General features: G+C 41.6%; 1 protein-coding gene across 4 annotated transcripts in view; it reads left to right on the plus strand.

Annotated features, from left to right (window-relative positions):
- SIPA1L1 (signal induced proliferation associated 1 like 1) overlaps positions 1-23,442 on the plus strand; it is a 382,778-nt gene that overhangs the window by 310,252 nt on the left and 49,084 nt on the right. For all 4 annotated transcript variants that reach the window (XM_084631230.1, XM_084631229.1, XM_084631228.1 and 1 more), the window contains 3 exons: positions 1,051-1,627; positions 2,793-3,067; positions 15,187-15,465. In XM_084631230.1, coding sequence (XP_084487356.1) covers positions 1,051-1,627; positions 2,793-3,067; positions 15,187-15,465 — 1,131 coding nt within the window. The remainder of the gene's footprint in view (positions 1-1,050; positions 1,628-2,792; positions 3,068-15,186; positions 15,466-23,442) is intronic.

A 23,442-nucleotide genomic window follows, 5' to 3' on the forward strand; every position in this document is an offset into this window, starting at 1 on the left:
AAAAGTAACATTTCTGTTCAAGGGGTAAATTGAGCAGGAGTTTAGAGTAGTCAGATTTGGTCCAAGCAGTTCACCTATCCTGAATGACTGGTTAAGAAGACAGCTTTTTCCAACTGACACAGAGCAGTGCTGACCTTAAAGAAAACAGACCAATGTTTTTTAAATTGTGCATACAATCATGGTGTTTGTGCATATAGATTATATACCCACATTTTTATTCATACACAAGTAAGAAAATTTGAGTTAGTGTATCTAAATGAAAACATCAAAAGAGTGTTAGTTTTGCTAAAAATAAAACCAAGAATGGTTTAGAATGAATTAATTATTGATCTTAATTAATATGGTCAATCATAGATGTTGCCATAGTATAAATATTAAAGAATAATAAGTACAGGAGCCAGAATTGTTCCTCTTCACCTCATAGGTGAGTCATGTACAACTCAGAGAATGTAATATATTAATATATGCCCCCAGCAGCATTGATTTACAAAAAATTGAATATATGGGACTTACCAAAATACTTGGCTATTAACATTTTAATTGTATTATTATTAACATATATTACAATATATTATATTGGCCACATTCTCAAGTTAGTATAAACATTGTTTTTGCATGTAATTGTACCTGAAGTAAACATGCAAATACAGAGTTTTGTGTGGGTTTCCAATGTGGGGTATTGTGAAAATTTTGCACATTATATGTAACGAAGCATTTAGTTATTAGATTATTTTTTTTAGCAGGGCAATTGAGAGCATTAAGAAGAGTGAGTGATTATTTACCTCTCTCCTCTATCCCCTTCTCCGATGTATACATTATAGAAAACTTTGAGAAACTAGCAAAGTAAAAAAATAATTGTCTGCATGTTAACTGCAGATACTTTGTGCCTCTGGTGAATCAAGCAACCTTTTCTTTTGCCAGTGTAGGTCTGTGTGAAAATCAGAGGATGACCTGAGAAGGGCATATCTGTGGGTTCTGTAGATTCCATAAACCGCTAAGGAGAAATTAAAATGTTGACACATCACTTCTTCATTTCTGTATTTCTTCTAGTGTTGCTGTGACAAGATCCAGAGATGTTCCATCCTTTGGACCACCAATCCCAAAAGGTGTTACCTTTCCTAAATCAAATGTGTTCAGGGACTTCTTACTGGCCAAAGTGATTAATGCAGAGAATGCTGCTCATAAATCCGAGAAGTTCCGTGCCATGGCCACCAGGACACGCCAAGAGTACTTGAAAGATCTAGCAGAAAAGAATGTCACCAATACACCCATTGACCCATCTGGCAAGTTCCCCTTCATTTCACTTGCTTCAAAAAAGAAGGAAAAGTCCAAACCTTATCCAGGAGCAGAGCTCCATAGTTCTGGTGCCATTGTGTGGAGTGTCCATGCAAAGGACTATTGCAAGGGTATGGAAATAGACTGTCTCCTGGGTGTATCTAATGAGTTTGTAGTTCTCATTGAGCAGGATACAAAGAGTGTGGTGTTCAATTGTTCCTGCAGAGATGTGATAGGGTGGACTTCAACGGACACAAGCATCAAACTCTTCTATGACAGGGGTGAATGTGTTTCTGTGGAGAGCTTTATCAACAACTCTGATGATATCAAAGAGGTCGTGAAAAGGCTGGAGGTTAGAATTTTTTTTTTCTAAATTAAAATTTGGTCTTTGTAACAAATGAATTACAATGCTTACAATCGCTGTTTGTTAATTAATTAATTCCACAAGGCCATTTCCTGTTTTCTCTCTCTATTCCTCCCCCCCCCACACACACACCTCTACTTTGACATCTACCAGAAAGTAGCCAGCCATTGTTGGTTGTTTTGCATCAGTCAGGAGTAGCTGATGTCGTTTAAAAAGAATGAGAAAAAATTTGGTACCTTCAGGAACCATCAAGTTGTACAGTAAATGCCTGTCTAGTCAAATGATCTTATCTATTTCTCTTGTTTCCTCTTTACTCTGTCATATCCATGTTATATTTAGTCTCAAATAAAGTTTGAGTAGAAGTTGCCTTACTATGTGTCTGAACAGTGCCTAGCAAATCAGGCCCCAATCTAGATTGAGGCCTCTAGATGCTGTCTCAATACAAATAATAGTAATAAAGTAAAATAAACAATTCATTGTATTGTTATTGTTTGTCTAGAAAATGTCTGTCCATCTTCACTATTTGTCCACATAATACTGTGTCATGAAGGAAAGACGTATTTGTAGCAGCTGTGTTCTCCACTACATTAAAAATAACAATTGTAAAATGAACAAGAGGGAAGGAGACACACATGCCATTGGTTCAAGCATTTAGAACCTGTAGTCACCCTGGTGCCAGTTAAGACAGTGGCAGAAGGTTTCAGTTCCACTAAATTGGATAGTTGCACGCCATCAAACTATTGTACTGAATAATGGAGAAATGGTAGTTTTGTGAAATATCCACAGACCTAGTAAAAATGTCAAATTTTAAATATGAAATACAGGTGCTTGTGTAAGTCCTCCACACTTACCTGTTGTGCACTGCCACATTCCTTTAATGTTCCTATGAAATAAGTGGAATTTTAAGGCAGAACTACAATACCACTAGTTAATTCTGTGCAATCAGCTGCTATCTTAAATATCCAGCTTGAATAAAGGGACTTGTTTGAACTGGTATTGTATATATCGGTGGGGACTTTTCTTGAGACAAAGTACTTCTGTTCCCTTTCTCCATACCCCATCTTGGACTGTGGCTGTAAAACCCAGAATTATAGCCCTCTCAGATTATAATTCATTACACTAATCACTCTTTCCTCTTCATTTCAATTCTCAGTTTGTGACAAAGGGCTGTGAGACCACGGAGATGACTTTACGTAGGAATGGACTGGGTCAGCTTGGTTTCCATGTGAACTATGAAGGCATTGTGGCAGACGTTGAGCCCTATGGCTATGCTTGGCAGGCAGGATTACGACAGGGCAGCCGGCTAGTGGAGATCTGCAAAGTGGCTGTAGCCACTCTAAGCCATGAACAAATGATTGACCTGCTGAGAACATCAGTAACTGTGAAGGTTGTCATCATTCCTCCACATGAGGACTGCACTCCACGCAGGTATTGTGAGGTGACAGAATGAGAGTTAATGCCATCTAGAGCTACCTTTGGGCAAGAAATTTATTTTGTTTTAAAAATGCAGAACTTTTCACCCTTGGTACTTTGACATTGGAATAAATTCCGGCCTGTGTAAAGATTATTAAAGAATTATGTTACAGCATCCCATATTGTCAACTGAAACAAGTTGCAAAAGGGGGCACGCTGTCTAAATTTACACTTCAGCTCCACAAAATATCTATTACGTGTACAGTAATTTAGTAAAAATCATAATACTCTCAAAGTATCCTTCAAACTCCCACAAACACCTTGTGCAGATCACACATCTCTGAACTGACAAGTGTACATTTATGATGCATCAAAATACTAGTTAATTTTCCTCTCATTCACAGAGAACTTTTAATTCCTATGAATCCTTTTCCCCAATGCCAGATGTTCCATTCCCCTTCCAGCCAAGCAAGGCTACATGTGACTAGAGCCAGTCAATCTACCTGTGTATGTATTGGTCAGGGAACTTGCTGCAGATTGAGACTGTCTCCTCAGTGGCTGAGCTTGCTGCCTCCACAGCACTCTCAACCCTTGCTGAGTTCCAGGCAGGCTGTCAACTTTTTTATTGCTTTTATAGTTTTTAAATGTAGCATTTGATCATGGATAAACTTTTATCTGGTGGTTTTCTTGCTAAACTGAACATTCCCAATTTCCTTCATCTTTTCTTGGAGGTCTGTTTTCCCAATCTGTTTATAATTTTTATTGCTTCTCTATTCAGTCATATCACGGCTTCCCATCTCTCAAATACCATGTATTAATTCCTCATAAACAGTATTTAAATATGAGAGAAGGTAGCTATGTAGGCTGAACTTGCCCACTTTGTCAGCTCAAGTTTGTGCTTAAATTTGGTTAGAAGAAAACCAAGTACAAGAATCAAATGTGCAAATGATCTTTTTGAGGAGGTACTGTGTTACAGTGATTTGTGACATTATTATTATTTTGAGATGTGATCATCATTATAACAAAGGAGACCACCTGCAAGTTAGATAGGAGTCCTAATTGTAAAAAGCCCACTTTTGTTTTTAATCTTTTAGAATTGCCATAAGAACAACCAGGGTAGCCCATTTTGTGAATGAGAATCAAATGAGGGGGAAAGAACAGGTGCTACAACTGTCCCTAAAGTGTCAGTACAAAATTGAATGCATGTCAGAGGTTGAAATGAGAAGTGGCACAAGATCATTCTTGTGAGCTATTTGAAATGCTTTTGTACAGTATCTGGCCAGATCAGCAAATGAAAAGTCCAGCTGCAATCATGGCAAAAAAGTTAGAACGTAAAATTCTAGCACAGATCCCACTTATTTCAAATATCTTGGCTGAATTAAATTAAGCACAGCTAAAAGTAGGCTTAGCTTCAGTCTGGCCACAATCACAGCAGGAAGAGCTATAACAGTATTTTTCAAAATACTCACCCTCGTGACAGTGGTTTTGTTATTGTGTTGGGGCAAAGATCATAAGTAGCTTATTACTCAGTTATAAACTCCCAAATGCCAATTCCTCGTCCTGCCTACTGCATCCAAAAAATTCATAATGATTTATACATTTTTACATTTGTAAATTTTCGTAAATATTGAATAATAAATATATCATTAAAGACTAAAGTTTAATCTTTGCACAAAGCAATTTATTTTTAGCAATAAATTTTCCAAAGTCAAATTTCCTTTTCTGCATAATCCAGGAGATGATTTATGATTTGTATTACAGTAATATCTAAAGGCCCTAATTGAAGGGGACCCATTCTTCTATGTGCTGTACAAACATATAGTAAGTCATCCCTATCTCAAAGAGTTTATAACTTAAATATGCAAATGTAAAAGTGTGTGGCCATCCCTGCTGTTCTACCTCTGAGGGAGACCATGCCTCGTCGCAGTCTCACCCTTAGAACGGCAGTCAGTTAGGGGTGAATTAGCTGTCTTTAAAGCTCAGGCCACTTGAGCTGGGCTGAGCAATAATGAGTCTATGTGAACCCAGGCCCTCAGGTAGGGCGAGGCACCAACTGTTAGGGGCTCTGGCCTGCGGTTATAACAGAGCAGCAAAGGGTCTATGAGCCCCAGCTCTCAGTCAGGGCGGGTAGCCAGCAGTTAGGGGCTCTGGCCTGTCATCAGGGCAGGGCAGCAAAAGTCTATAAGACCAGGCCCTCAGTCAGGGCAAGACAACAACCAGTCTAAGAGCTCAGCCCTCATTAGAGGAGGTAGCCTAGGTTAGAGCAATAAAGGATCACTTCATCAGCTGTAGCTCACAAAAGCTTATGCTCAGATAAATTTGTTAGTCTCTGACTTGGTGCCCTGATGGGCGATCCACTATATTCAGTGTTCCATAAGGATAAGGTCTTGTTGCAATTGCACCCAAAATTCACTCCTAAAGTAATCCCGAACTTTCGCATAAATGAGACAGTACACTTACCTGTATTTTTTCCAAAGCTTCATATAAGCAGTGAGGATAAGAGACTCCATTCCCTGGACATGCATGGAACATTAGTGTTTTATCTGCAAAGAACAAAATCTATCAAAATGTCACCTAAACTATTCCTTTCTCTAGCAGAACAAATAAGAGGCCTCTACAGAACACAGGCATCTTCAGTAGCCTCACTTCAATAAGTGTCACTCGATGATATATGGAAAGGGGCTAAATGGAGTTCCATTCATACCTCCATGAGATATGCTATAGTACAAGCCTCCACAGCAGACACGTCCTATGGAGCAGCAGTTCTGTGATCATTTATATCAGCAGCATTCTCGCACCTATCTCCTCTTGTGAATACTGCTTGTCAGTCACTCACAGTGAATACAGATAGGGACCATCCCTGGAAGAAGAAAGAAGTTACTTATCTTATAGTAACTGGAGTTCTTTGAGATGTGTTGTCCCTATCTGTGTTCCACTACCCTCTTTTCCTTCTGCCTCAGATCTTTTCCTTGCTTCACAGTGGAGAAGGAACTGGAGAAGCACTTATTCTGCACTGCCCCTTATAGCCTCAGTTCACAGCATTAGGAGATGTGTCAATTGCTCTGCACATGTGCCCTGCTGGCAAGAATCTTTTGGTCTCAGGCACATGAAGTGCGCGCACACAGTAGAATACAGATACTGGCCGTACATCTCGAAGAACTTCATTTACTATATGATAATGCTGTTTATCCCAAAGGCTTCTAGTGGCCAAATTAGAGAGAAGCACCTAAAGTTAAGAAGGAGAGACCTGTTGCTTTCATAGATTATAAGGCCAGAAGAGACCTTTGTGATCATCTAGTCAAGCCTCTTGTATAACACCATCAATAGGACTTCCCTTAATTTCTGTTTGAACTAGAGCAACTGTTTTAGGAAAAACAGCTGGTCTTGATTTTAAAAATGTCTAGTGATGTAGAGCTATGACAACCCATGATAAGTTGTTCCAATGGTTAATGACACTCTGTTTAAAAAATGTGTGCCCTATTTCTAGTCTGTCTGCCTTTGGATCTTATTACGCCTTGTCTGCTAGACTGAAGAATCCTCTATTATCAAATTTCTGTTCCCTATGTAGGTACTTATAAACTCACCCCTCATAGAATCATAGAATATCAGGGTTGGAAGGGACCCCAGAAGGTCATCTAGTCCAACCCCCTGCTCAAAGCAGGACCAATTCCCAGTTAAATCATCCCAGCCAGGGCTTTGTCAAGCCTGACCTTAAAAACCTCTAAGAAAGGAGATTCTACCACCTCCCTAGGTAACGCATTCCAGTGTTTCACCACCCTCTTAGTGAAAAAGTTTTTCCTAATATCCAATCTAAACCTCCCCCACTGCAACTTGAGACCATTACTCCTCGTTCTGTCATCTGCTACCATTGAGAACAGTCTAGAGCCATCCTCTTTGGAACCCCCTTTCAGGTAGTTGAAAGCAGCTATCAAATCCCCCCTCATTCTTCTCTTCTGCAGGCTAAACAATCCCAGCTCCCTCAGCCTCTCCTCATAAGTCATGTGTTCCAGACCCCTAATCATTTTTGTTGCCCTTCGCTGGACTCTCTCCAATTTATCCACATCCTTCTTGAAGTGTGGGGCCCAAAACTGGACACAGTACTCCAGATGAGGCCTCACCAATGTCGAATAGAGGGGAACGATCACGTCCCTCGATCTGCTCGCTATGCCCCTACTTATACATCCCAAAATGCCATTGGCCTTCTTGGCAACAAGGGCACACTGCTGACTCATATCCAGCTTCTCGTCCACTGTCACCCCTAGGTCCTTTTCCGCAGAACTGCTGCCTAGCCATTCGGTCCCTAGTCTGTAGCTGTGCATTGGGTTCTTCCGTCCTAAGTGCAGGACCCTGCACTTATCCTTATTGAACCTCATCAGATTTCTTTTGGCCCAATCCTCCAATTTGTCTAGGTCTTTCTGTATCCTATCCCTCCCCTCCAGCATATCTACCACTCCTCCCAGTTTAGTATCATCCGCAAATTTGCTGAGAGTGCAATCCACACCATCCTCCAGATCATTTATGAAGATATTGAACAAAACCGGCCCCAGGACCGACCCCTGGGGTACTCCACTTGATACCGGAGTATCAAATCACCCCTTATCCTTCTCTTTCTTAAACTAAATAGATTGAGCTTCTTCAGTCTTTCACTATGTCATGTTTTCCAATTCTTTAAACGTTCTTGTGGCTATTCTCTGAATCCTCTCCAATTTATTAACATCCTTCTTGAACTGTTGATACCAGAACTGGACACAATATTCCTGTAGCAGTTATGCCAGTGCCAAATACAGGGATGATATAACCTCTCTATTCCTACTTGAGATTCTTCTATTTATACGTACAAGGATCTCATTAGCCCTTTGGGCCAGTCACACTGGGAGTTCACGTTCCGATGATTATCCACCATGACCCCCAAGTCTTTTTCTGAGTCTTCCCCCAGAATAGAGTCCCCCATTCTGAAAGTATGGTCTAAATTCATTCTTCCTAGATGTATGGTTTTACATTTATTCATATTAAAACTCATATTGTTTGCTTCTGCCCAGTTTACAAAGTGATCCAGATTACTCAGTATCAGTGATGTCTTTTTCGTTATTTACCAGTCCCCCAGTCTTTGTGTCATCTGCAAACTTGATCTGTAGTTATTTTGTTTTCTTCCATAACCTGGTTTTAGAATGATTATGGAGTTGCAGTAGTTACTTTGTAGACTTCGTAGTGACTTTGAAGTTGTAGCCCACTTTCATTTCTTAGCCCAATTTTGACACTTTCCCAAAACCACAAATTCCTAAAAAATAACATATAAATCCCTTTAGCTTCAGATTTGGTATTTGTGGTCTCTAGCAAGCATTGAACTTTTAGGGAAAGTGGGGTTGATTATCCAATGTATGTCAAAGGTATAAAACTTTTGTAAAAATGTAATTCATTTTGGGTTAGTATTACCTTTTTGGTTTGTAAAGCATTATCTCAAAATTAGCTGTACTAGGAATCTCAAATTTATATTTTTCTTGTGTCCTAGACAAAATCTAGCATGTGGGATTTTTTCTTTTCATTCACAGGGTAAACATGTTGAATGTATTCCTTGCAGAGTTTTTAACCTTAAAATGGTCAATATCCAGTGAACAGATAAGGTTAATCAAACTCTGATTAAGCTTCATTTTAAAAAAAAAAGTCATATCCCAGTTGGTGCAGCTGACTGCATGATCCTGTGGGAGGCCTTATGTTTGAAGAATTTCTGATGATCAGTTTTATGTTTACTTTTAATAGGTATGTTTTAATATCTCCAGAAGACTCAATCTTTTTTGAGGGTTTCTTTGCTTTCTATCATTCAGTGAAAGCAACAAATAAAAAGCCTTTTGTTGGTTAAGGAGGAGTTCCTGGTTCATGTGGCTGCTCAGTTCCTTGTTCAGGCCCTGCCTCGTTTAAAGTGTAAATTAACTCACTATGTAAGTTTTAAATAGACCATTAATTGACATTCTCTTAATGTGTATATTAATATTTTGCTCTGGGACTGTAGTAATATTTCGCATCTACTGGTAGAAGGGAGGGTATAAAGCAGTGGTCTGAACCGCTGAACTTGAAGGCTTTAGTGACTGGTGCATTAGTCTTCCTGTTCTGTCCAAGCCTCTGCTGGTCCCAGTGCACTTCTGCTGTCCAATTCGTATTCTTTTGTTTGTTCTCTAACCTGCAGTGCTGTTTTGGTAGCTCCAGATTCTTCTTCAAATGATGGTCCCAATGTGAATTCCACAAATGGGTGCACATGCGTGCCATGCGCCTGAGTCCGGAAGTGTTTGTATCCATTGACCCGCACTTGCATAGTGTGTCTCCTCTTGCTCCCAGCTGAGGATATAATAGGTAGTGCCTCTCCAGTTCCCTTTCAGTGCCGCATGGCTTGTGTCGGAACCCCAGTTCCTTTGTGCTCTTAGTTTTTCTAAAAGAATGACTTACTTCTGATTTGGTATATATAGCTGTATACTGTCTTTTCTAGGGTAGTTAGATAAATTATTACAATTAGTGTAGTTTCTTTCCCCATTTGGGGACCATCTCCCCACCAGAGAGTATGCCCTGGAATCCAGGTTTTAAAAACTGCTTTTCTTGCCCACGCTCATTCTCTGTGAGAGACAAGCACCAGTGGTGCCTCACACTTTTTGAAGCTTGCTGCTCCATCTGCAAGTCTTTCCCGCCCAGAGCCCAAGAAGCTCGAGAACTCTACCTCCATAAATACTTTATGGAGGAAGCCCTGAGACCGAGGGCACATTCAGATCAGGGACTGGGAGACCCCCTGTACAGCAGCCATTATTGGCAGTGAGTGCTCCTCTGAGCACCTTGCATGCCCCAGAATCAATGGTACTGAAGGCCAATGACAAGACCCTGCACGAGTGTAAAAAACACTCTCATGGGCATAAGAGCAGATCCCCGCCATGGACTGCTCCCAAGTGCAGCGTTTCCTCCCCAAGTGGGGCCAGGTCTGGTGAGATGTCGCACGCAGATCCAGCCAGACCAGTGCCCATGTTTCCCCATGTGGAGGGTAAGACCAGGTGCAAACAGGATCCGACGCTGCTAACAGCAACCTTGGAACCCAGGCATTCAGAATGCCCACTGGTATGTGCTGCCTGATCTGGTACCTCTGTGCCTCCCAGACAGGCTGGCTCAGCAGATGCAACCAGGCCCCTCTGGCATCTCCATGGGAACACTGTGGACTCCTGTACACTCTGAGCCTTTCCTGTTGGTAGAGGAGCTGAACCTACCCTACCCACAACTCCTGTCTGGTTCTCTCACCTATGACATCGCTACTCCAGAGGATGAACCTCTTCTGCTGCTGCCCAAGAAGCCTGTCCCATTGCGACACCGCAACCCCCCAGTACCGACGATTCCCTCTTTGCCAGAACAGTTGTCAGAATCCGAGGAGTTCTCTGAGACGGAACCCTTGTTCTCCCTGATGTAACACCAGAGTCTAGACTCACAGCCCAGACTGCCTTGCTCCTCGGTATATGGTCCGGTAACGGAGGCCTGGAATCACTACCTGTGAGGTCACCATACCTGAGGGGCCCTTCTTTTTGGCCATACTGGGATCCCTACCACAAACACCAGGCATCATCTCAGGTATCCTATTGGCTGTACCCCACTTGCCCATCAATGCCGTTTATGAGGAGGAGGCAGACATTGAACCAGTACTGCCAGCCCCTCTGATCCCTGCTGCTGCATCCCCATTGCCTGATGAGGCGCTTATTCTGCTTCCGCTCTCTCTGCCATACAACCCCCATAAATATCAGGACTTGCTCTATAGGGTAGTGGCAGACCTGGGTACCCGGTCCAAGGAGGATCAGGACCCACAACATCAACTTCTCGGCATCCTCCAAACCAAGGGGCCCTTTTGGGTAGCTTTACCCATTAACGAGGCCGTCCTTCAACCAGCGGGGCAATGTGACACGTCCCTGCCTCCTGTGCCCCCACACTTCAGAGGGCGGAGAGGAGATATTTCCTGTCTGCTAAAGGACTGGATTTTTTTACACAGCCAGCTCCCTGGTTGTCCATGCAGCAGCAGAGCAGGGACTCCAACACCCTCAGACATCTACCCTTCAGACAGAGTAGCTGAGTGGATGGACCTGCTGGGCATGAAGGTATATTCTTTGGCAGGGCTGCAGTTCTGCATTGCTAACTACTAGGCTCTGCTAGCCAAGTATGATTTTAACAACAACAAACCAGCAGAGTTCAAGGACAAGCTGCCACTGGCGCATCATTAGCAATTCCATGGGCTGGTAAACAAAGGGCATCTGGTTGCCCAGGTGGGCCTCCAGACCTCTGTGGATGCAGCCGACGTGTCCTCTCGCACTCTAGTGACCGAGATAGTTATATGTACTGGGACTCATGGCTACAATCATCTGACTTTCCCATGGAGGTCCAAAGTACAATTGAGGACCTTACCTTTGATGAGAACAAGTTGTTCCACAAAAAAACAGACAAATCCCTCCACTCACTGCAAAACTCCAAAGCCACACTACTGTCCCTTGGTGTGTGTGTATATATACACCAGCTCAGCGATTCAAGCAGTACTGAAGCCCTCGCCCCCATGGGACATTAATCTTGTTCTCTCCATCCTCACAAAGCTCCCTTTGAGCCGCTGGCAACATGGTCCCTCTCCCACCTCTCAAAGAAAGTGACATTCTTGGTCGCCATTACCTCAGCCAGACAGGTCAGTGAACGGGCATCCATGATGGCAGACCCTCCCACCCACGATATTCCACAAGGACAAGATGTCCTTAGAGCTGCACCTAAAATTCCTCCCAAAAGTGGTGGAGTGCATCCACCTGCCAGTTTTCTGCTCCAAACTGCACGCCTCCCCAGCTGACACTTCCTTGACATCCGCCGTGCACTGGCATTCTACCTACACAGTATCCTATCCTTTCACACATCACCAAAGCTATTGGTAGTTGTCATTGAATGGTCAAGGATCAAGCCCTGTCATCCCAACAAATCTCCAAATGGGTGTCAGGGAGCATCCGCGCATGCTACAAACAATCCAACATACCCGTCTGATAGTCACAGCGCACTCTATGCAAGTGTGACTCATTGGCCTCACTAGCAGACGTCTCCTGGCAAGACATCTGTTACGCAGCAACATGGTGCTCCATCCACATGTTCACGAGACACTATGCCATCGCATAAGAGACGGCTATAGATGCTGCCTGGGGCCCGGCCATACTGCAGACCACACTTCCATTGGGATCCTCTCACCCACCTCCACACTGATCACTGTTTGCGAGTCACCCACATATCGAATACACGTAGGGACCATCACTTGAAGAAGAGGAAAAAGAGGAGGAGGTTACTTATCTGTAACTGGAGGTTCTTTGAGATGTGTGGTCCCTATCTGTATTCCACTACCCACACTCCATCACCTCTGCTTCAGACTGGATTCCAAAATGGTTAGAGGGAGGTTGGAGTCGTGTTGGCCCCATACTACCTGTTGTACCCTTGGCTGGGGGCATGCGGAAACTCACTATGCACATGCAGGTCAACAAACACTGCTAAGAAACTCTTCTGGACTCAGGCGGAAGATGCACATGTGCACCTACATATGCAATACACATTGGGACCACACATCTTGAAGAACCTCCTGTTACAGGTAAGTAACCTCCACTTCCAGTCTCATAATCACCATTGTGGGTTAAAGCAGGATTTCTCAACCCATGGGTTCCCAGAATGTGTCACAAAGGATCATGGGGGAAATTTAGTCCCTGCAGAGATTGGAGCCCACCTCCAAGGGGGCGGGGGGGATGGAACCTCAGGGAGTTGCAAAGCCCATCCCGCATTCACCCTGTAGAGCTGGCTTCTGTGGATCTAGTCTTGTGGGGCTCTGCTCCCAGCTCCAGGCATCATGCCCTAGAGTATGGGGTCACAGCTCAGGTTTGGCCCAGCTGCACTTTTGTCATGAGGATATGGGTCAGACTGGGCCAAATTTGAGTAAGTGCGCTGTGACCCCGGAGGTCTCAGTGCCTAGAGAAGGAGCCATCCTCAGCCAGCCTCGTGGGACAGGAGATGCCACTATGGTATGCACAGTGTTGTTTAGTTACTCCTAGGGGAAGTCTGTGCCACTGTGCAAGCACAGAATTAATTCCCCTTGTAGATTTTACTCTTTCCCTGGGAAAAATTGATTCACACACCCCTCCCTAGCAGCAGTGTGTGGGGGTGGGGGGGCATGTCTGGTTTGGGCATTAGGAGCAGCCAGGGTAGTCACAAATCACCGCATTGGGAGGCAGCGCTGAGCTCTCTCTTTCTGGTTCTCACTCACTATCGTGGTGTGCTCAGAGATGGGCAGCGCTATAGATGCCCCAGCGCTATAGACACCCCAGCCAATGGCTCCTAGCATGCACTGGGCTCCAGCTGCTAGTTCCAACTGGGTGGGTGGGAGAGACACTTCCTCTTCCCCTGCACTGGCCACTCCTGGGGCAGAATCAGACCCATCTCCAGGAACCTCATCACTCCCCAGCCTGTCTTCCCAACCCCCATGCATCCTGACCCCCTCATATACACTCAGACTCCCCCTGCATCCAGACCACCCACCAAGCCCCACCCCCTGTATCTGAGCCCCAACCACCTTCACTTGGACCCCCCAACAGAGTCCCATTCTCCCTACACCCAGAATCCCCAAACAAGCCCGTGTATCCACATCCCACTCCCAGCTGAGCCACCCGCACCCTGATTGCTCCACACACAACCCTCTCATTCCACACCTGGATTCCCCCCCCCCCCCCCGCCACTAAGCCCCTCCACACTTCGATCCTGCCAGGTTGCGCCTGCTTGCTTCACATCTGGATCCGAGGCGGGGTAGGGCTGGGCAAGTGTGTCTGTGAGACTCTGTCCCGCTCGCTTGCTGTGGAGCCATATAGATATGTTAATATGCCTAGTAAGGAATCAGTTTGTCAAAAAAACATTTTTTGAATCTTTTTTGTTGCTTGTATTGTTAGACATACTTGCTGAAAGGTATTTTGAAATAAATTACGAAAATCATTGAAAACGGCATGATTATGTTGTGTTATTTTGACAAAATATGCAGAATTTTGCAGAATTTTTAATTTTTTGGTACAGAATTCCCTCAGGAGTATTTAGTATTGACTATGTTAATGTGTTTATAGTGGCTAAGAAATATTTAGTAAGCCAGATTTTTGTTTGTAACTCAAGCTATTTACTGTGTCAGGACAGGTCATCAAAGTTTACAAATGTGTCCTGAGCTCAAAAAGGTTGAGAACCACTGGATTAAAGCACATCCAGTTGAATGGAACTTTGAGTCACTCACTGGTACATCCATATTCTTTATTTGGTAAATTGATAGTTACTAGAAAACATTGGGAACCATTACTAGAAAGAGTGACACATTGAACTCAAAATTCAAGATTTAAAGGTAACTGTAACTGTCTGACCTGGCCTTCAAGTTGGAGTTGAAGTGAGGTGCAACAATGGACAACCTATGCTTTTGGATGCTTTGAGGGGTGATCTCTGAGCAAATGTATAGAACTTATACACTCTGTTGACTGTATAAAAAACTAGAAGCAGCTCAATCTGAATTTTCCCTTTTTTGGATCGGGTTTTAGAGTTGGGCTCATTGCAAATAAAATCCCATTGATCAGACTCCTTATCATTGAATTGTAGAAGATAGATATAGATCTACTATATTAGCTCATCTAATCTATTCCATGTTTCTCTGGGTTTGTTTTACCAACTGTCTATGTTTTAGTATTGTTTATAAGCCTGCTGCAACAAAAGTTAAGGCAACAGAAAAGACATGTATTACAGTGGTTCCCAAACTTGTTCCGCCGCTTGTGCAGGGAAAGGGATGTACTGGCTGCCGCTTCCAGCATCTCCCATTGGCCTGGAGCAGCGAACCGCGGCTGCTGGGATCCGCGATCGGCCGAACCTGCAGAAGTGGCAGGTAAACAAACCGGTGCGGCCCGCCCCGCCAGGGGCTTTCCCTGCACAAGCGGTGGAACAAGTTTGGGAACCACTGATGTATTAAATAGGATTAAAACCTTCTGTTTAATTGTTCCATTTGCCAGCACTTATCAATGTAATTCTAGGCAATACTTATTTTTCTTTCTTTGGTATGAACAAATATCTTACCTGTGTATTCATTTTCTTTCTTCCAGAAGTTGTTCAGAAACCTGTCGCATGCCAGTGATGGAATACAAAGTGAATGAAGGAGTTCCATATGAGTTCAAATTCCCCTTCAGAAACAATAACAAATGGCAACGAAATGCGAACAAGGGGCAGGGGCCTCATATGTCACAGGTACCGTCCCAGATACAAAGTCCAGGAACCTCTAGGATTGGTTCAGGGAAAGGAGAAGGGAAAATGCCGCCCCAAGAGCGAGCAGCCAACATTCCCCGCAGCATCTCTAGTGATGGACGTCCATTGGAGAGCCGGCGGTATGTATGCTGTTCACAAACTAATTTTCAACACTTTTCAGAATTTTTTCCAAAACAAAACACATTACATGTATTTTCAAATATTTTATTCAGTATATCTTGCAAATAACTAAAAACATGGACCAGAATGGAATAACTTATTACTGCTGTTTGCAAAATGAGATGGTATTGCATTGTTGGAATCTGTTTTGTTATGGCATATTTTGAAATTGATGTATTGCTTTTTAAATTTGGTGGGACCAGAACTGAAATCCTGGACCCAAACACACCTGGACTTTTGGATGTTCCAATTCTGGATCCACATTTTGTAGCATTGTGGAAGTCAGATACAGCTGAGAAATAGCATGAGGTAATATATTTAGCTAATGATAAAATTCATGCCACAATATAGAGAGGTGAGGGAGGCAAATTTCCCTGATATGATTGAGAAGTCATTTAACTTCAGAGCCAGAGAACAAGTAGCTTAAAGTTTAAATTTCTACTCAGCCCCATCATGTCTCAATATTTCCATCACTTTAAGAATGGGAGATGTGGATGATAGTACTGAAATGTAGTGACTTTGTTTTGATTATCTCAGTAAATCTGTTAGCATCACTAGACTTACACAGAGATGGGCGGTGGGCAGGGTGATGGGCGAAGTATGTTTTTGTAGACGACCTTACATGTCGTGTATGTAGACCATGTTTGAATAATGATTTACACATCTGGAAAATACAAAGAAGTGGACAATACATGCTATAAATTACAGAACTCTTTTTAAATACATGGTATGGTGAATTAATTCATTAAAGCATTCATTCATGTAGCCAAAAATTGAAGGAGAGAGAAATTAAGAGGCATCATAGCCAAGGGAGAAAAACTATAGTGATAAGATTGGAAGCTCAAGTGTGGCCCAGCCCAGCAGTTGACAAATGATGATGACTCCTAAGGTGTTGATAGACTATAGTTTCATTTCTTTCTCAGTCAGTGATTTTTATATTGCATTTACACCCTTTTAAAAAACAAAATTAAAATAATCATTTTGCTCAAATTGTTGATTTGTATTTTGCCTCATAAGGAAAATGTGCAGTTGAGAATTTTAGGAAAGAACTTGCTTGTTTTACCAGTGGTTCCATGGTAGCACCAGTGTTTTTAACACCGATAGTTAAATTGGTCTTAACATAAAAAGCCAGAAGCTTCTTGAGCTTTGTCTACACAGTTTCCTGTTGATTTACCAATGTTCGCACCGATGGGAATTTTTTTCTAAAGTTGTCTTGTATACAGAAGGCCATAGAAGTCAGTTTGACATTTGACATAAAGTTATCTTACCTCTGACCTGTCTGTTTGGATTGTATGCTCAGTTATGTAGCATCCACAGGATATACCTGCATAGTAATGTTGAAGGGAACCTTGGCCTGTGTTTTCAGAGCAGCATGGAATGATGTTTGCCCACTCCTATACTGCAGGATTTCAAATTATAATCATAATGGCAAGACACACAGTGTTTGGTGGAGACTTTGCAAAACAGAAATTACATTTCCACACCGTTCAGTGTTTGTATTGTAAATGTGAAACCATGAGTTTGAGATTGCTTGGTTTCCAAACCATTTTAACCTTTTTTGTCCCCCTCTCCTTAAAATCTAACGTTCTTTCTAAAGCATTTTTTTTTAAAAAGGTTAATATTATGTCTGTTCAACTCTAAATACCTGTTATCTAAGGGGTTTTTTTTTTTGGGGGGGAGGGGGGGTTTGCCTTCTCTCTTTCTCTCCTTGCTCAGAGTTTGCTAAAGAGTTTAATTTTGTGGGCAGGATCTAGTTTTATGTAAAACAGCAGCTGTTTAATGTTCACTTGTTTCCAGTTAAGATAAAGAAATAAATACTTTTGTGATGTTAACGGAACACTGAAATATTAATAGGCTCATACATTGTCACATCATTTTTCTTTCTCTTAAGTTGCGTAATTCTTTGTACTTTTAGTAAATAAAATCCAAATGCGTCAGTGCTTTTATTTGTTTATTTATTTTAATGTAAAGGTCCTAATGCCTACAGAGATTAGATTTTTATAGCTAGCGAAGAAATACTTTGTCTGCTTTGAATTTTCACCATTGACTCCCATACTTCCAAAAGTGAAGAGATCACACATGGATGGTGCAAGACAGGCAAGGAACATGTAGTCAAGTTTTAACACTGACAATGCCTAATTAAGGACACTCCTTGCACATTCTGTGCATGATCCTTGCAGTTTTTCTAGTGCCCACTGAATCAACTGTACTCCAGTTCACTTTGTTGGTCTCTACTTTGCACTATTAGAAACATTAGAGGTACGTGGTTTCAAAGAGGAAAGACCTTGTATTAGTTCTCTGTTCACTAGAGTGTAAGATGGCAAAGAGAAGAAACAGTTAACTGGAATATAAAGCCGTTTCATCCTTTTTTCCCCTTCTGAAGTCAGAATGGAGATTTAGTTGTAAAAATCTAGTGAGAGCCGAGGAAAATGCTATTAGTCACTATTGATATTTGAGGTTGATGGGAGCCCCCTTGGATTTAGAGAGCTGTTATCAATTAAGTCTACAGAAAAGAATCTTTCTTGATATTAGCTATCCAGTGCTGAAGTAGTAGGGTCATTAATAGATAGTAGAACTGCTTACATACTGTCTGTTTGCATAAAGATTTTGTGTACTTTTGTAATAAACTAAAAAAGGATCCTGCATCACAAATGTTTTGACATGAAGGATAAATGAAGTCTGTTATTCATATAATACATACTGTATAACTATTCATTAATTGTGATGAGAGACTGGATCCATTCAAACATTAATTTTAAAATTGTCACCTAATATAATGAAAATAATATCCTTTTTTTTTAAAGTGACAGTCGCCTACAAAAAATTTCTTTCTCTGTAATGTTTACATTCTGCCCCAGCAACTTACATGTGTCTTTAGAAGGGAATGTGAAGAACAATTTTTCTAGTTTAAATTAAATTCAGATTGTAATTATTCTGCCTACATACAAACTTGAATATGGCAAAAACTGAAGTGTAAAAGAAGAAGAATCAACCCAAAGATGACAAAGGGTTGACTAGACTTCAAAGGTTTGCCACTTTTTAAGTGTGTTGGCAAATCAGCCAAATCTCCCTTGTGTGGATGCTGTTATATCAGTATAAACGTGCTTATACCACGACATCATCTTCTGGTTCTAGGAAAAAATAAGCTATACTGGTATAAGGCACCTTTATACTGGTATAACTACACCTAGGCTAGGGCTTTTACTGCCATAACTATGTCAGCAAACAATCACACTCCTAGCAGACAGTTATTCCAGAATGCTTTTAAAGTGTAGACCAGTGCAAAGAGTGATCAGAGCTTTGATTGTACATAACATATAAAAGAGGGCAGCTCCCAGCACAACAGTGGACCCTTAAGCTCTGGTTCATACTAATTCAGTGAAGAAATTTACCAGCTATCTACATCAACACCACTTTAAGCAGAAACTTGATTTTTTTTTTTCAGTTTCCTAGTCAAATACTGACCTAACTGAAATATATTTAACTTATAAACCTGAAAGTGATCATCAGAGGCGGAGGGAATTCTGTTGAAGAGTTAGGGCTAGGATTGATTTGTGCTTTCTCCCATGCTTAGGAAAAGCTCCCTGTAAATATCTGCAAAACTAAGTCTATGTCTATGCTACTGAGCCTATGCTGGCATAGCCCCCTTGTGTTGCAGCATATACAACCAGAAGGATGTTAGCTACACCAACAGAAGCACTTTTCTGTGTCAGCATAGCTATAGCTACACTGAGGGTTTGTCAATATTTGGCCGGGGTGTTTTTTTCCACACTCCTCACCAACATAGCTATTCTAGTATATGTTTTAAGTGTATCCCAAGCCTAACTCATTATTCTCCTTCAACATCCTCTACTTTCTCTCTAGATCTCTACTTTGCTCTGAGGCCTACAAAAAATCGGGACAACATGCTGACCAGTATTGTCTCATTGCTTCCTTGTCTTTGGGGCAGGGACTGTCTTTGTTCTGTGTTTATGCAACCTCTAGCACAATGGAGTCCTGGTTCATGACTGAGATGCCCAGGCGCTACTGCATAATGCAAATATAAATAACAACGATTGTGCCACAGAGTTCCACCCACCTTTGGGACATACTCCAGAAATGGGCAGATAATCCTTTGTTTCCCCTTGCCTCCAACCTCCAGACTGTGAATGTAGGGATTCAAATTGCCCACTAACAAACATTGTTTAGGTTGCTGTAGACCCAGTCTTCCAGACTTAAGAGTTTCAGGGCTGCTCTAACTTGTGCCAGCTGCCCATTGCCTGGAGCAGTCAGGGATTGATGGAGTGTTAGGCAGGCCAGACCTTTCTGCCTGTGACCAGCCACATCCTCTCTGCTTGCTACGCCAGCCCTACGTTTCTGGACAAACCTTTAAGCAGCAAGAATACACTGGCTTTATGGTTTCTTTGACCCTGGCTGATCTATCACTAAATGGCAGCAGCCAGAGCCAGCACCTAGCCCTTTGCTTTTTGTTGGTTAGTGTGTGGTGTTAGTGCTACAGATAAATCTCTTTTATTTGGTGGGTTTGGGTGAAATAAGCTAACAAGTTTTGTAGATAGTTTGGTGTTCAGAAGTGATGGATGCCATTTCTGTGTACTTCCCTTAGAAGGTTTTTGTGTTTCTGGTTTTCTACTTAAGAAAACAAACACAGTAACAGAAAGCCTGCAAGTTTTCCAAAGTGGTTGACACTTTTTCTGGACTGGCTATTGAGAAAAATGGTGGTTCTGGAGTGTTTTCGTTGGATAGTTTGAGGTTAAAGTTCCATGGAGGTAGAGCTGGAATATCATTGACAGTTTCTTCAGTTGCTCAGTAACTGCTGCTGCTTGTCCGGTCAGAAATTTACCTGGCTTTGTTATTTTTCAGAACTTTTTGCTCTAAATTGATTGCCATCTTTTTATTTTTTGTAGTTTTATGTTCAGGGTGTTTTTCTCCCCTGTTTGTTTTTAATGATGGCATTGGGTATGGGAGGAGGGAGTTGATGGCTGCGGAGAGGAGAAATAAGAGTGACTGTTTTAACTGGAAATTAGGAGTAGAGCTGAGCAATTTTGCTCCTTTCTCCACGTCCCCACACCGGCCGTTCGGGGCCGATTTGAAAAAATGTGGTTCAGTTCAAATGGCAACAGTTTTGTTTTGGGTCAAACAAAACACTTTGACTTGAAATGATTTTTTTTTTCATTTTGTTTTCAGGTTCAACCTTCTTTAAAAAAAATAAATCTTGAAGCAAAAATGCTATTTTGAAATGAAAAGTCTAAAAGGCTAAGGGATAGCCAGGAGGATTGTATTCTGACTTCAGTTCATGGTTTGTGTTTTAAGGGATGCTGCAGCTGTGAAACTTGCACATAATAAATTGATCCAGGTGGCCCTTTGAGCTATGCACTTGAGATGATTTGTGGGACAAGCTTATGTAGCAGTATTAACAACCATTCAGCAGAAATAAAGTAATCTAATACCATCATCATCTCCATTCCAACCGTGTGGAGTTTAAGGATGAAACAGAGAAGCACTGTAAAATTTTTGGCTTACATTGGACCTGACACAATATTGAATTTAATAGGTCACAGTTTTATTGCTGATACTATGTTAACATCTGGAAGACACTAAATATTTCCAGGGCTTAACTTAAAAAACAGCTTAAAAGAAAATAAGTATTTTTCTTACCTTTTTTTTTTTTGAGTGATCAACTAATGGGACTAAACTGAGTGGTACCTTTATGCTGTTGAATCTTGTTGCTTTTGAGACTGAAAACCTGTATGTCAGTTCAAGTGAGTTTCCAGTTGACATTTGCCATATCAGAGATTGTTCTTTAGCGAATCTAGTTATGGTGAAAGGTGCTGGATTAACAGTCCTGGAAACTGAAGCAAATTATTCTTCCACTGTATAAATAAAACATAGTTTTCCCATATTGTCCTTTGAACATATATAAGTGTGACCTGGAGGGACTGCCTCTGAGGCTGAGATGGTAGTTCAGTAACAGTTCTTGGCTTCTGGGTACCACGAAGGGTGCCAATTATTGCCAGCTGTTTTCGTGTTTTTCTAATACAGGCACTTATCCACTAGGGCGTGAGCTGAGACACTGACTTATTTTTCAGCCCAGTGGAACTCTATTTCATACAACCCCTACGTTCTGTGGCACTGTTAATTCAGTCAATCATCATGAAATATTCTTCATTCTTATCCCCTACCACTACATAAACACACACAACTATAATTTATGCTTGAAAATAGTTATTAGCATAAAACTAATCAATGATTATTTTCAACAGTGATGATATTTGAGGTTGAGTGTTTTTGCTATGCTCTTCATGGTAGCCTGGTTACAACTTTTAGGCCACAGCTGTGTTGTCCACAAGGTAGCCCAGCTCAAAATCTTTGTTTCCATCCCCCAGGTCCACCGGACCCAGCAAGCAGGGAGCTTTGTAATCAGTTTCAGTGAACTATCCATTCTCTGGACAGCCTGTACTTCTGACTCATTGCTTCCCAGATACAAGGTAGATACCTGTGGCTCCCTGACATCCAGTAGTCTTATTCCATTGAATAGTTCAGGGAGTATGCACCATAGCCCAGATAAGTCCCTTATGGTGAGCAAGAGACTGTTGTAGGCAAATCCCAGCAGGGTAGGGAGACAAGATGTTTGGGCACTTAGTTGTAGCAAAGTGGTGAGTTCCACAACAAAGATGTTGAATTCCATGGCATCTTGGAAAAATTCCAAAATCTGTTCTAGCTCCAGAATCATGTATTTCGTGGGGCCATGATTGAAATGAATGGGGCAGTTCATGTTTCTCAAAGTTACCATTTCAGCAGGGACTTCTTTATTGGTTTCCACAGGATTCACTTTTTCAAGCTTATGCCCAATGGGGGCTGCCGGAAGCGGCGGCCAGTACATCCCTCAGCCCACACCACAGGGTGTTTTCTCACACCCTGGATTTGTGCTGGAAATGGCCCAACTTGATTATCATACACATTGTAAGGAGAGTGATCACTTTAGATAAGCTATTAGCAGCAGGAGAGTGGGGTGGGAGGAGGTATTTTTTCATGCTTTGTATGTATATAAAAAGATCTTCTACACTCTCCACAGTATGCATCCGATGAAGTGAGCTGTAGCTCACAAAAGCTTATGGTCAAATAAATTGGTTAGTCTCTAAGGTGCCACAAGTACTCCTTTTCTTTTTACTTTAAAGTGGTGGTGATGAAAATAAAAAACACAAAAAATAAACATGTCTGAATAAACTTTTATTTAAGGAAGACACAATGAAGTAATTACAGTATTTCCTGAAGATGGTGAAATGAATTCATTTTGTTGAAGAATTATGGATAGTGAAGAATAGAGAAGTGGTCTAACAAGGAAATGGAATTAAAGCAAATTTTCACTGGTATATATCCAGCAACTCTTGTTTGTTCATTTTAGACTTGTTGCCTTGAAAAATTATAAATCATTTTTTATTTGCGAGGGTTCAGATTTGACTATGACTGGAATATAAATTTCTCTTGATTAATCAAAATCTTCTTTAAGTAAATTCAGTATGGCCATGCTACAATATTTTTTCAACTGAGATAAAAATTAAATAAAGATCAGGCTTGCAGAATATGATATTACCAAAATGTTCAGTTGAATTTTATTTCGTTTCTGCATGTCAATACAACACTTAATGTCTTAGTTAACCTTTTTTTATACAGATTGATATTTTTATGATTTGAAAGTTTTAACTGAGAGAGACAGTATTAAGAATAAAGGTGTGCATATCCATCTAGCTTCTGAGCCTTCTGCTTCAGATTGGAGTGTCCCCTTTTTTAGGCTTTTTTTCCCCTGCCTCTCCACAGTGCACTGGCCACTGTTCTTCTTTCCCCCTGCCCCACACGTTAACTGTAGTGCATCATACTGCCTCCAGAATGCATTTCAAAATTAAACTTGCTGCTTACTGTCATTTTCAGGTTGTGCTTTA

This window comes from Lepidochelys olivacea (genome assembly GCF_965140295.1).
Source record: "Lepidochelys olivacea isolate rLepOli2 genome assembly, chromosome: 6".
Classification (NCBI taxonomy): Eukaryota; Metazoa; Chordata; order Testudines; family Cheloniidae; genus Lepidochelys; species Lepidochelys olivacea.